The following is a 13,484-nucleotide window of genomic DNA, read 5'->3' as shown; positions in this document are numbered from 1 at the left end:
CGTGTATACAATTGCAGGTTGATGGGTGCAGAACAAGGGATGCAATAAGGGCTTAAACTGAAGCGTCGCGAACTGAACTTAAGTCGTTTTGGTGGGGGCTGGGTTTACTGAAAGTGATGCTTGAAAATATGGAGCCAGTGTGCTATGCCGCTACGGACGGGTGTGTGCTGGGCGAGTGCCCTCGCAGGCCTCGTGTTTTTTACGTTTGTGACCGATGTGCAGGCTTGGGTAAGTTGTAACTTCAATTAAACTTCATTGAAGTTGAGGGGAGATATTCGAAACGGCAAATTATAGCCTCAAAAGTTGGAATTCGCCTCAAAAATCACAATATTTGCAACAGCATAAGCGGAACTATCATTATTTTCTTTGAAGGGTTTCTTTATTTTTCTGTAGTTCGTTATTTTTCAATATTCTGAGTGTTCCATGTTTTGTCACGCATCTGAAATCTCTCCTTTGACAGATGAAATCAGAATTATGACATTAGATGTTTAAACTAAAAACACTTTTCTAAACTGGCAATTTTTTCCACATACTCTCACAGTTTTTGAGATATCTAAGCTCAAAATTGAAAATTTAACCCATGTGTCACCCGTTGTCATTAATGGAACTTTATTAAGCTCTCAAACTCCTTTAAGACAGTCTTGATGTATGATCGTGAGTTCACTATCAAACTGAAGGTTTTTTAAAAGGTCCTCAAGTATAAACTTCCCAAATTATTAAAAATTAGCTTTCAACAGAATAGCTCTTTGATAACCATCTAAGAATTCTGTATTAAAACTTTATAAGTCAAAGAAGACTTTAAAAAAGTATAAATAATAGTATTAAACCCCAAAGAAATAGAAAATCTTACTTCAAAAAACTCATGATAGTTTGAAGCCGCCGTGATTCAATGTCAAATCTCATACAATGTTTGATTATCCTATCACACCCCTCCCCCCTACCCTTCCTCTCAACATATCATTAAATCATTAAATCACGCAAAAACATTATTGGCCAATTTCTCCATTTTCAATGAAATCGTCTTCTGGGTAAAGTTACCAAGATATTAATATTTTGGCTCTAATTTCACCTTAAAGTAATTTCCATGAAAACTACGAACTTGACCACTACATTTAGAGCGTCAAATGTTAATGTTAAGAAATCTGTAAAACATTAAATATTTCAAAAATGTCTCTGTCACTGCATAACGATAATGACAAATGTGCCATTTTGACGTTTATCTCCATCCTTCTTACAATCATTCAAACACGAGAGGAACAGATGTGGCTGATGTAGAACATTCAGATTCGATGGATTGTTTTGTCACTTGATCGCTTTTTGTTTGTACAGGATGCTTCCTATAGAGGGTGTTTTGTTTAAGAGGACCCATTATTGCTATCTTGGCAATGACAGTTTTTGAAATATTTTCGATTGATAGTGTAATTATACAATTTTACATTTTTCATAAAATCTTGGAAATCGAAGATAATATGACAACGCCGTTAATGGTATATTGATATATAAATATGGCAACTTTTCCCCATTTAACCGATTTAGTAACTCACTGTTTTTTCTTAGCCCCACTATTTTGAATGATGCATTAGAAAATTAGCTCAATCTAGCCAGTATGTGTTGTGCTTGTGTATATTTTTGACAAATTTAGCAGCTTTCTGTCAAATCATAGCCAAAAAACTACGAAGCAGAAGTATTTTTAGGATATCTAAAGTCCAAATTTTGTAATGGAAAAAGTAGAAACCAACGTGAAGTTTCGAACGCAACCGTGTAAAACAATTGAAAACTCTCCTACACGGGCAATGAAAAAATATTGTCAGCTATGTTCCAGATATAAATTTGGGAATTTTTAAACATTATCCTGATAGTGCATCAAATAATTCTTAATAACTGACTTTTTTTTACGCAAGTAAGTCAGTCTGGCAACAATGCACCTCACTTTTGTTTTTTTGTTATTCTACACATGACATGCATTAAAACTCCTTCGTTGGCTATGAAAACTTTGGATTTACTTTCGTACGAGGTTTTCCACAGCGTATATCATACGTAGTGCGCACCACGTGCTATTTGACAATTAACTCATGGTGTAGTTCAACGATTTGACTCTCCCTAGAGTACTTGTAGAAGTTCAATCGTCAGCTTTTGGATTTAATTTCTACTAGTTTAATTATTTTTCTATTGCTCATTATTAGTTTAGTCAGCTTTCGTTGGTATATATCCTATATCGGTGTTTTTGAGGTAAAAAAATTGTCGCCCACAGCTATCCTTCTTTATTTGAATCATAATAGTTCCAAAAATCACAAATTTTTGGTTTCCTTATCCAAAAATCTGTTAGAATTAATGAAAAATTGAAGTTTACGTTATTGTGTTTCATATTGGTTTATAAGTAGATTGAATTTTGGGTCTTAAACACGGTTCTGGAATATGATTTAAATTAATTGCTAATGACGTTCCGTTATGGTCTCAATTTCTGAATAAAAAAGACGGCACCTGTCAACTGGGTTGCAGACTTATTAAAACCTGATTTTATAAACAAATGCCAAACGCGCAGTTGCCATATTGTTTTGTCAAAATCGTAGAGCTGCGGCAAATCAATAACATTTTAATACTTTTAAACATCTAAAATAAAACATTTGCTTTAAGGAAATTCAATTCTTTGGAGACACTTAAACGTGAATTACCGAAGTTCTATTTTTGAGCCCCGATTTATGTTAAATTTATGCGCCAAGGCAAGTTATTCTACACTTAACCTACACCTACAACGAAAACCAGGCATAGCATATCATTTGCCACACCTGAAGTTAAAAACTATAAGTTTCCCTACGAAATGTCCTTGTTACTACTGTAATTTTCGTTGCAATTTTAATTGACCAACAATATCTCCTGTCGATGATTTGATTAACAGATTTCCATCGGAATGTGTCTAAGATAAATAAATTCTTTGGCACCCGTGCACGGCTGTGATGAACAGTTTATATCCTTCAAAACTGATTATTTGTTGTTGTTACATTATAAGCGAGGCGTTAAACCTAATCCAGATGCAATGACGATTTCTTCTGTTTCGAGCTCGATTACCCCTGTCAAAGTGTTGATGATTGACAGAAATCTGATCTTCTAAAAAGGTAGTCAAGAGTCCAATAATTCAGTTTGGTAGTAGAATATTTTGAAAACTGCCTAAATGGCAACTTTGCGACTAGATTTTGTTTTTGATAATTGACGTCAGATTTTGACTTTGATTTGAAGCCTGAAAAACAACATTGAGAGCGCGATCAACATTATCAATTTATATGTTACTTAAAGCGTTTGCTATCGATTTTTAAATTAAGATTTTACTCGCCAAATAGAAACATTTTTATACATTCAAATTCCAAGAAGCCTTGTCGAAAAACAAATGCTAAACGCGGGGTTGCCATTTTCTTCCCGATTACTATAAACGGCTTTATAGTACAAGGATGATTATGAGATGGATTCGCTTCATAGTGTAGTAGAACTAATTTTTCATCTAAAAGCTTATCCTAATTGAAGAGGTATTAATAGCCCTAGAAATACATGGAAAAAATCCTCCTATGTTATAACAGATGCTTTGCCGAAGTGTCAACACACACGGTATACCTAAAAATAGGTGTTTATAGATGTGTAAGCATATAGTTCGTTAACTTTTTCCTCGTTTATTTGCGGAAATCGACTTAAAGTGTTAATTGGGTTGCTATAAGGTTGAGCGGTGACGTAATGTTTGTCAGATAAAGACTTTTTAAAACCGAATTCAATTACTTCACATAAATTTCTTTCATGATGATCAAAAGTGATGTAATAATTTAGGTTCAAATTTACGCATTTAACGATAAATACTCCAGCAATGAGGTCAAAGTTTCAGTAGAGAAAAAAATGTTTGATAAACTATTAGTGTTTTGTTAACACTTTGATCTTTACTTATCGGCCAAGACGGTTCTTGACCAAAATTTTGGCAACTAAACTAACAGGGCTTCAAACCGTAATATAAATCATGTGTGTAACTTCATTATGGTATAATTTATTCCCCGTTGTTAGAGGCATTCAAACTAATTAACTTTCAGACGTTTTTAGGCCCTTCAAGGCTTGAGTTCTCTTCATTTACACCTGACTAATTTAAGCAATTACTTATTTTGAACGAAACCGACTTCCAACTAATTAAAGCTGAGGTAACGAAGATTTTAACCACTTGTGAAAGAGCTGGAATACCAATTCTGTTTACGTTGTGGCTGAAAATGCAGCTTACAAAAATGCGACTAATTGCTAAAAGTATATACTAATTTTAGTAAATATAATACTAAAATTGAAAACTCTGCCCAAAGTAAGTCCAATGATATTAAATAAAAACTACTTTTTGGTCGCCATCTTTAAAAGTCTGTATTTCCGTTAGGAAGCACTTCCAGGCCCATGTTGATATTATAAATTATTTAATAATATATTATAAATTGATAATAAAAATATACATTTTTTTCTTATTTTTAAACGTAGAAGCCCGCTATGTATAGCTAGCCCACATTTTTTGATACACCTTGAATGAGCAATGTAAAAGCGTGGCTATCTAACTGCTACAGGTCTAAGTTCGCCATTTTGAGGCTATATGTCCTTACATGAACCAGAATAACTCTTTAAATAGTACAATTTAAGACGCATTAAAAAATTTAAAAAAAAGAAAAAATATTTTTAAAAACTCTCATATACGGACAATGAAAAAATATTATGAGATATGTTTTCATATTTTTCAGAAAATTTCATTTTGGCAATTTTGCCTTCTGAAAAACTGAAATTTTCTCTTCTACGCGCTTTTAACAGATTTAGTTGCTTTTTACCAACAAAATCACATGGTAAACCTCCTTCGTTCACACCCACACAAGAAAAAAAATAGAAACTAAAGTGGTATATCGAACGCAGATGTGCAAAATCACTGACATGTTGCATATATGGGCACTGAAAAGTACCATAGCTATGATTCAACAGACATATGTATAAAATTTTGAATTTTTGTAACAATACAGGGTGTGAAGGTTGCGAAGAAGTAACCGTTTTAACTCTCAAAGGCATCGTAAAAGTCGAATTTAAAGCGATCACAGAGGAATCTCTTCGGTGTATTTAAGTAGCTGACTGAAGGCTGATGGTAATTTCGTTGAAACAACACACAACCTCTTAAAATATTATTCTTACCTTTTAGTGTTTCTTCAAACAAAGCCAGGTTTGTTGACTTTTGATCTTTTTTTTTTAGAGTTTTAAGGCTTTGAGCGTGGACTTTCGAAATTCTTTTTCTGCTTCTTATTTCTAAAAAAAATGGGACATAGTTTGCTGCCAATACATTTTAGATTATTATCGAAAATATCTCGAAGTATCGATAACTATTTTTCACGAAAGCGATTATTACTTTTACGAATTCAACGAGAATATGGGCAGTAAAACTACTCTTTGATTGTTTGTGTTTCAAATGCGGATCATGTTTAATGACCCACTGTAAAGGCAATTTGGTTCTCATTGAATCATTTTGGTTTTTACAATTAAATTCCCATTTTTTCTATGAAGCTGGATGGTTTCGCTTGGATGTTCTCGCTCTCGCGGTATTCATATACAGGGTGTAACATTTAACTTGAGACACCGCAATACATTGAATAATAAGCGCTCTACGAAAAAAATATCTACTATGAAAGTTTAATTATTGCGCAGGAGGAATACATTGATGCTAAAATTAGTGCCCTTCTGCCCCTCCTTGTGAGGGCATGGGGGGGGGCACTTTGGTTTCTTAAATGGCATCCCCTACTTTTTATTGCAGATTCGAATTCTACGAAAAAAGCACGTAGAATTTGTCTGGAACATTTTTTTCCACTTCACGGTAGATGGCGTTGTGCTCGGCGAAATTTAACTTCCCTTTCGCTTGTGATTCACCGGAATGTTTGGTGAAATCCGTTCTAAGATCGATGTAAGCAAAAACTTTTGCAGGTAGTTTTTAAAGTAAGTGCTCAAAATGACCTTCAATTTCAGTGCACTTATTAATCCGCATTTCGAACGGCCGAGCACAACCGAGAGGTGCGTCTGCTGGAATTTCGGCACAAGCATTCCTGATACGCACAAGTCGTTGCAATTAGTTGTTTCTTCAAGTTATTTCTTTTTTCATACGCTTAAACGAAAAATGTATTATTTTTATTTATCCCCAACAAAGCGTAAAAAAAGGGTTTTTTTTAAGCAAAAATTAAATTTCGCTGATCACAGCGCCATCTATTGTGAACGGGAAAAAATGTTCCAGACAAATTCTACGTGTTTTTTCGTAGAATTCGAATCTGCAATAAAAAGTAGGGGATGCCATTTAAGAAATCAAAGTGACCCCCCATCCCCCGCGAGAAGGGGCAGAGGGGCAGTAATTCTAGCATCAATGTATTTCCCCCGCGGAATAATTAGATTTTCATAATAAACATTTTTTTTGTAGAGCGCTTATTATTCGAGATATTGCGATGCCTCAACTTAAATGTTACGCCCTGTATGTACACTCTGGCTTTGACTAGCCACATACATATCATCTGGGAAACACTCCTTAATTTTCTTAACCGGCCAATTTGAATATATTGTTTACTGCAGACTAAAATATTTAGAGAACGCCAGCGAGCCACATGGCCTAAAACAACCGCCGAAAACCATAAAATTGCAGCCCAATTTCGCAAGTCTAGTCGATTTTATCGATCACCTCTTTGGGCAAGAAAGAAATTTCAGGTTTCACAAATCAAGGACCTTTTCCTTCAATGAGCTTTTCAAAAGAGCATTTTCAAGTTCACTGATTACATCATCTTCTTCGAAGAACAAGGACGAGAAGAACAAATGCCATTACGGCATCGCAAGAAATGAGTTTTCTGTTGTAACCTCTTGCGGCAGGACAGGTTTATAAATCGACGGCTTTCTGCATCTGCCCAGTCTGAGATTCCTCTTAAAGTGGTCGTATATCGGATGAGTGAATTTAGAAATATTCGATGGTCTTCTAGATATGTCTGCTAACTTGATGAACACTACATACATCTTCAAGGGATTAAAGATCTAATTTCGACCGTTTAAAAATGCGCAGTTAAAAAAGCTTCCAATTCCAGATGTTTAGATTTATTTATAGACATTTGAATTATTAATTTCGGCGCCACGTAATTTAAATTGTTTAGTATTCTATCATCGAAAAAGGCTGTTACAAGTTGTGAAGGCAGTGCTGGCCTGGCCCGAAAATCTCTATAACTAGTGATTCAAGAAGGTGGCTCGCCCTTATAACTTTTTGTTTTTAAACTCAGAAAATTGAAATTTGGAGGGAAACTATATGAGAATATTAATTGACATTAATGACGTTTATCTAGCGCTTCCGGTTTAACCGGAAATGACCTCAACTTTCGATTTTTAAACGTAATGCCCTATAATTTTTTTCTTTTTTGGAATCTGGAGGTCATTTTTAGTCTAAAAATATGTCATTTTAAAAAATATATATTTTTTTTTGTAGTTTTTTCATGTCGAGATACGCCACTGACGTATATGTATTGGGCACAATTTTAGGTCAGAATTATAGGGAAAAATACTAATTCGTCATTTTATTGAGTACTTTTTCTTTTATAAGCAATTTAAATAATTCATTTTTAATTAATGGAAAAAAACTGTTTTTCGGTATTTAAATTGCTCATAAAATAAAAGTTTTATAGTGCATTACGTTTAAAAATCAAAAGTTGAGGTCATTTCCGGTTAAACCGGAAGCGCTAGATAAATGTCATTAATGTCAATCAATCGGCTCTATTCTCATAAAGTTCCTCTACAAATTTCAACTTTCTGAGCTTAAAAACACAAAGTTACAAGGGCGAGCCACCTTCTTGAATCACCCGGTATGGGAGCCCACACAAAATACATTTCCGCTATCTAAATTCCAACTTTAACCTCTTCTCTGAAGCTTCAAAAAAAAAACTTTGTTTACGCTAAGAGAAACTAAGTCAGCAGGTTCAAGTCTAATTTTCAGTTTTATGTATCATGCTATTTCCTGTGATGATGTTCATTGTTTATCCGACAATATATTTAGAATTATATAGGCAGATAGTGAACATGTGTTAGAAAAGTTTATGTTTGACCCAATTCTTTAACCTTACATGTAAGAGAATGATCGAATCGGATTAACGTCCGTTCGATCATTCGGCGTGAAAAAGATAGTTACAATAGATCAGCAGTACCTTTTATGGAGTGAAATCAATCGAAATTAATCGTGACTGAGATGCGTATGACAGGATTATGATTATGAGACGTACCTTGTTACTACAGGGTGGCATAAGTTGAACTGCTGAATTAGAAAGGAGTGAAATTGTAGCTCAATATAAGGGGTGGCTCAAATTTTTACATTTTTTTGGTAGAACTGCGTGCAAATATTTACGTTATCATTCCTTTTCAATCGTTCCTACTAGATGTTGAGTAATTAAAATATGAAGTAATATGCATTGGCTTGAGATTGATGGGTGTATTGAAAAGTCGTGGATTTACACTAGGTCATTTAAAAAAATCGTCAAAAATAATTGTAATTGGGGATTCAGGTCACTTCAGATTACTCAAAAACAGGTAAATTTAAATCAGTTGGGGCTCTTGCTAAATTCTGAAAAGCTAAGGAGGCCCGTGAATTGCCTCTCAGGGTAGTTTCCGTTGCTCAAAAATCCAGACCGCTCCTCAAAAGTCAATTTTCGTTAGTCACTTTGGAGTTCCTCATCAAGTTTCCATTATGCAGATCAAAAAATCGCAAGAAGATGATATTATTAAATTCTTGACAGACGAGACAACACCGATTCCTGTTCCCCTCTAAAACCCTGCTGGACTACTTCATGGAGTGAGTTTTTCATTTTTCCGGCTGTCTAATTGTTTGTTTTCTTCCCTTCTATTAGTTTTAATACCTTTAAGTTATATTTCACGGGCAGAAAGACCACATTGGTCGATAGCCCATTTCTTAATTGAGAAATAAAGATTATATATATATATATTAAATTCTTTTCAGTGACTTGGATTTTTTTGTAATTTCGTTTTGTTAGAATTTCAGGAAGCAACCTAAAAACCAGTTTTACCTAACATTTCCGCAAAAATCATTTTGAAACTCAAGTCTTATGCCTTAAAAGTTCTTAAGCTTATTTGGTAAAATCAAACTAATGCGAAAAAAGACATCGTAAGTTCTATTCCGATTGCTGAAAACTTCCAAAATTTCCTAAAGTTATTGAGTTATAAAATATGCAAAAATACTGCATTGCTTTAAATACTAGTGCATTAGCTAGTATTTTCTTTCAGACTATGAACAGTGGTCAATATATCTATAGCCGCACAGTTCGATACTGTTCCTGAAGGCACCTGAGGATAACATCAATATGCTTTACACCGGGGCCTGTTTACTTATAAGTCCGCTACTGGTACAAAACCTTAAGCTTAGCAGTATGTTTTGTTAAATTCACTAGCGTTTCCAAAAGAGCTTAAAAATGCATAAAAAATTGAGAAAAACATGTAAAAACAATGTGTGATTTGAAGCTTTTTTGAAAATTTCAGCAAATTTCAAAAACAAGATACCTCTATAACTTTATCTAAGCTTTATTAAGCTTAACTTTATTAAAGCTCTGACGATTCTCTGACAAAACCTGTGATTTGCCAGATGATTTCTCTAAAGTCATTAACATTCTGAGAGAGGTTTAAAAACGTAAAAATTTAAGAAAAAACTTGTTACTCACAATTTTTTTTTTACATTCACGTTTCTGAATGATCTTTCAATTTTACGAATTTCGGAACGATTTTATGAAAATTGTTGTAACACAAAAAGGGATGATCTTTAGTCACTTCGCAAATTTATCCAAAATAGAGATAAGGTGGAAGAAAAATTGGGTCGAACTGGCGTTTACTTCCTGCAGACTCGCCGCTATCAGGAGGTGAATACCCTTTTGACTCTTTGACTGAAACTGTTCCCGACAGTGTTAACGCTGCCTTATATGAAATATGAACAAGAAATGAGAGAATGAGACTTCGGCACACACGATTTCTTGACCAATGCCGTTATTTGTTGGACACGACTCCGGGAAATTTACATCACCCCGTAGACATATATCATTTGGGCTGGTCACGTGAAATACGCCGAAGATTTCTGATAAAAAGGCTGGGATAATATAATTGCGCAAAACAAATATTAAATAAGGTTATTATGTCACTTTTAACTATTATTTAAATCCACATATCATATATTGACGATAGTGCTACTTAAAACATGTAACTTCACATTTATCTCAAATTTAGAGGCCAGAGGAAGTTGTGATTATTTTCAACGCTAAAAATATGTTGTGCTCTACAACGTGATTGGTCAAGGTTTCGTTTTACAGGAGTCTTAACACTCGCAACTAAAATAATATTTCTCCGAAAATGACAAAAATGGCATCACGGCGCCACTCTTTTGTTTCAAACTTGTCACAGCTTCAATTTGACAGCATGGCAAGCATTGTTGCCAGAACTCCAATTTTTTCATACAAATTTCCAAATGCCCTCACCGGAGGAATGTCGGAAGCATTCAACTACATTGTGGTACCTTTGATGTATCTAAATTTAAATATTTACTGCCGGGTTATTCAACTTTTAGTGCGGCTTAGCCATTTTTGATTACGTGCTGCGAAATCAAACAAACACTAATATGCAGCATTTCTACAGTTGTTTACAACTTCAGTTTAATTATATGCATAAAACAGAGATCATTATATTGCAATTCCTCCTATTATATCGCATGTACAAGGCCTAAGATATCGTAGTTGTATTATAAGTTACAGGTGGACCCACCGAGACACAAAAAAGGTTACGTGGGTTGGATTAAGTCACCCATGGTGGGCTGGTCTCGACCCAATATATAGAATAGAATAGTTGTTCCATCAGTCTATTTGTAACATTTTTCTGATAAATAAACAAACAGGCGCTTCAAATATGGTTTTCGGAAAAATCAAAGAGCGTGGTCGAAATTCGGCTGAAAGATTTATCAAAGGTGGAACACAGCGATGCATGACAGGAGACATATGGATGTTGGTTTGAGGAACAAAACGCCGGCGCTCTTTAATATTTATAATTATATTCCTTACCTCGGCCGATACTAATAAGTAATGTAATTTTTACCGGGAATTAATTTGGATAATGAATGACGTGACTAAAGATCGGGTTGTCAATAGAGAAAAACCATGAGAGCGAGCTCATTTTAAGTCGCATCGAAAAGTGCATTGAAGCGAGAAGAAACCGGTGATTATTATGCCTTAAATTGGATGCTTTAACATACCATCGAAACACGTGTTTATTTTCGGGATATGTGTTAATGATGTATTGCATAATTAGAAATTGGCCTTGATTGCATTGATGTGGACGCACATAAAAACCTGTTTCTTTTAAATTATACTGAAGACTATCCAGAAGAAAGAAGTTCGACCGAAATTCGAGGAAAATTCTCCGAACTCGTGGAAAATCCTAACAATCTGGCAACAGTGGCAATTGAAGGCAGCGGCAGCGGCCATGACAGTGTGGATATTGATGAACGCTGTCACATTGCGGTTTAATTTAAATTCATGGGATTGAATATCATACATAGTATGTCTTCAGAAGACAATAATTAGTGAAACATGTATTTTGGTACAGTTACATTAATGCAGCTTCCAGGACTTAGGTAATCATTTTCAGCTTCCTATGAATATGTATGCGCTTCTCCTTTAAGTAAGCCCTAATAGCATGTTTCCACGGAAAGAAATGTGAATGTTTAACGTTCATTTGGCACTAATTATATTATAGTGATGCCTAAATCACAATGTATACAGAAATTTATGCTAAAAATTGCACGAGTGTCGGCTCAATGTTTTGATTAGACAATAGTGCAGTGTGGCACATGATGTAATTGTTTACTGCAAAAACCAATAATCTTGTTTAACAAATTATTCAGGAAAATGTTTGGAATTAGATTGTTATAAAGCATTATTTACCGAAAACCATTGACCCGCGATCCTGTAAATTTGCGTTCGTGGTGTGTGCTATTATACACATTACATGAGTGAGCGCTTGTTCAAATATATGAACTAATGCTGGTTAAATAGTTTAAGAACTGAATAAAATAATATTGTCAAAGGTTTATCTTGAAAGCAACGACAGGGCTTACATCGCGAACAGTTGTACTTAAAAGGAGGTACGCATTCAAGTAGGTGCACCTCTTCGAGTAATTTTATTAAAATGAGTATTAAGCTTTGATTTAATGTGATTTGTAAGAAGAAACTTCGCACAATTCTGTTACAACAACCTGAGCTGATGTGCCATTCAAATCGAACAAGTTCAAGTCGTTATTTGGGCTTGCGACTGAAATTTTTGGCTTTTAATGCCTCAGTTTGCAAACCAGAATTTCGCTCTTTTTTGGAGTTTCTGACTTTTCAGACAACGAAATAAAATTTAAAAATTTGCAGTTTTGCATGAAAGACTGTAGTTTCACTGATTAGGATATGTCGAAGCGCGACTCCCGAATTTGACTTCTTGAAGGGAATTATAGAAATTTTAGCCTTTTAGGCCGCAAAGCAAAACAACAAAACTTTAGAATTTTCCACACTTAGTGAAAATAATTATCGTTGTAGACACAAAAATCTTGTGTCTTCTCACTCATTCGGAATACTACTAGAATTTAGAAAATTTTGAATTTCTCATGAGCACCAATTAAATTATACGCCATTGAGCAACAAAAAAATATTATTATTATGCAATGTCTAAATTTATCCATATTTGTCAGGGTTTTGTCGAATTTTAGGGCAACTATCGCGATAAGGTGACCCAGCTAAATGTGGTCAACCGATTGGCTTATCAGGCGAGTTCTTTGCCGGCACTTTATTTCATCGGTAGTGACACAGTTAAGATTTCAATAGAGTTCCAATTTTCTCTAGTACATCACTACAATAAAAATAAATTACAATATGTCTCCATCAACACCAGCTCTATTAAACGGCCTGTCCGCTATACTAATTAAACATTGCAATGGGATAAACTTGTTTATGACGTCAGATAAGTCGTGTGCAATCCGACGATGACATAATTTCTCCATATTTCTCTGACATGCCTTTGTAAGCATGTAAATAACTCGGAAAGCCATATGTTCTTAGAGGACGAACGGTTTGCATGTGGTTTATCGAGATTATGGAGAAGTACATGCAGATGCTTGGGTTCCAAAAATTACGTACCTTTGGTTTGTACTTAGTATTCTACCGTTTGAGAGATTTCTGTAACATCTTATTAGTATGTGGTTTGTTAACTCAAAATGCACATACGAAATTAGCGATAACGGTTTCAAGCCTTAAAGAAATCCAAGAGTACAAGGTGACTTCTATTAGTTTTTCATCACCCAACAGGTTCAAGGAACCCTCTCCAATGTAATAAACTGCAGTCAGAACCATTCATGCATTTCAGCCACACATGGCGCCTACAAATTTCATCGGTGAGTGATTGATATTTTG

General features: G+C 34.7%; 1 protein-coding gene across 2 annotated transcripts in view; it reads left to right on the top strand.

Moving 5' to 3' along the window:
* Nucleotides 1–108: 108 nt before the first annotated feature.
* Nucleotides 109–13,484, top strand: part of vkg (viking) — a 51,688-nt gene continuing 38,312 nt past the window's right edge. For both annotated transcript variants that reach the window (XR_010752884.1, XM_066403960.1), the window contains exon 1: nucleotides 109–228. Coding sequence is in view for 1 of the 2 variants with exons in the window: in XM_066403960.1 (XP_066260057.1) it covers nucleotides 145–228 (84 nt within the window). In the remaining variant the exon portion in view is untranslated. The remainder of the gene's footprint in view (nucleotides 229–13,484) is intronic.

This window comes from Euwallacea similis, chromosome 32 (genome assembly GCF_039881205.1).
Source record: "Euwallacea similis isolate ESF13 chromosome 32, ESF131.1, whole genome shotgun sequence".
Classification (NCBI taxonomy): Eukaryota; Metazoa; Arthropoda; class Insecta; order Coleoptera; family Curculionidae; genus Euwallacea; species Euwallacea similis.
Note: the sequence above shows the minus strand (reverse complement) of the source record. Positions and strands in the feature narration are given on the sequence as shown.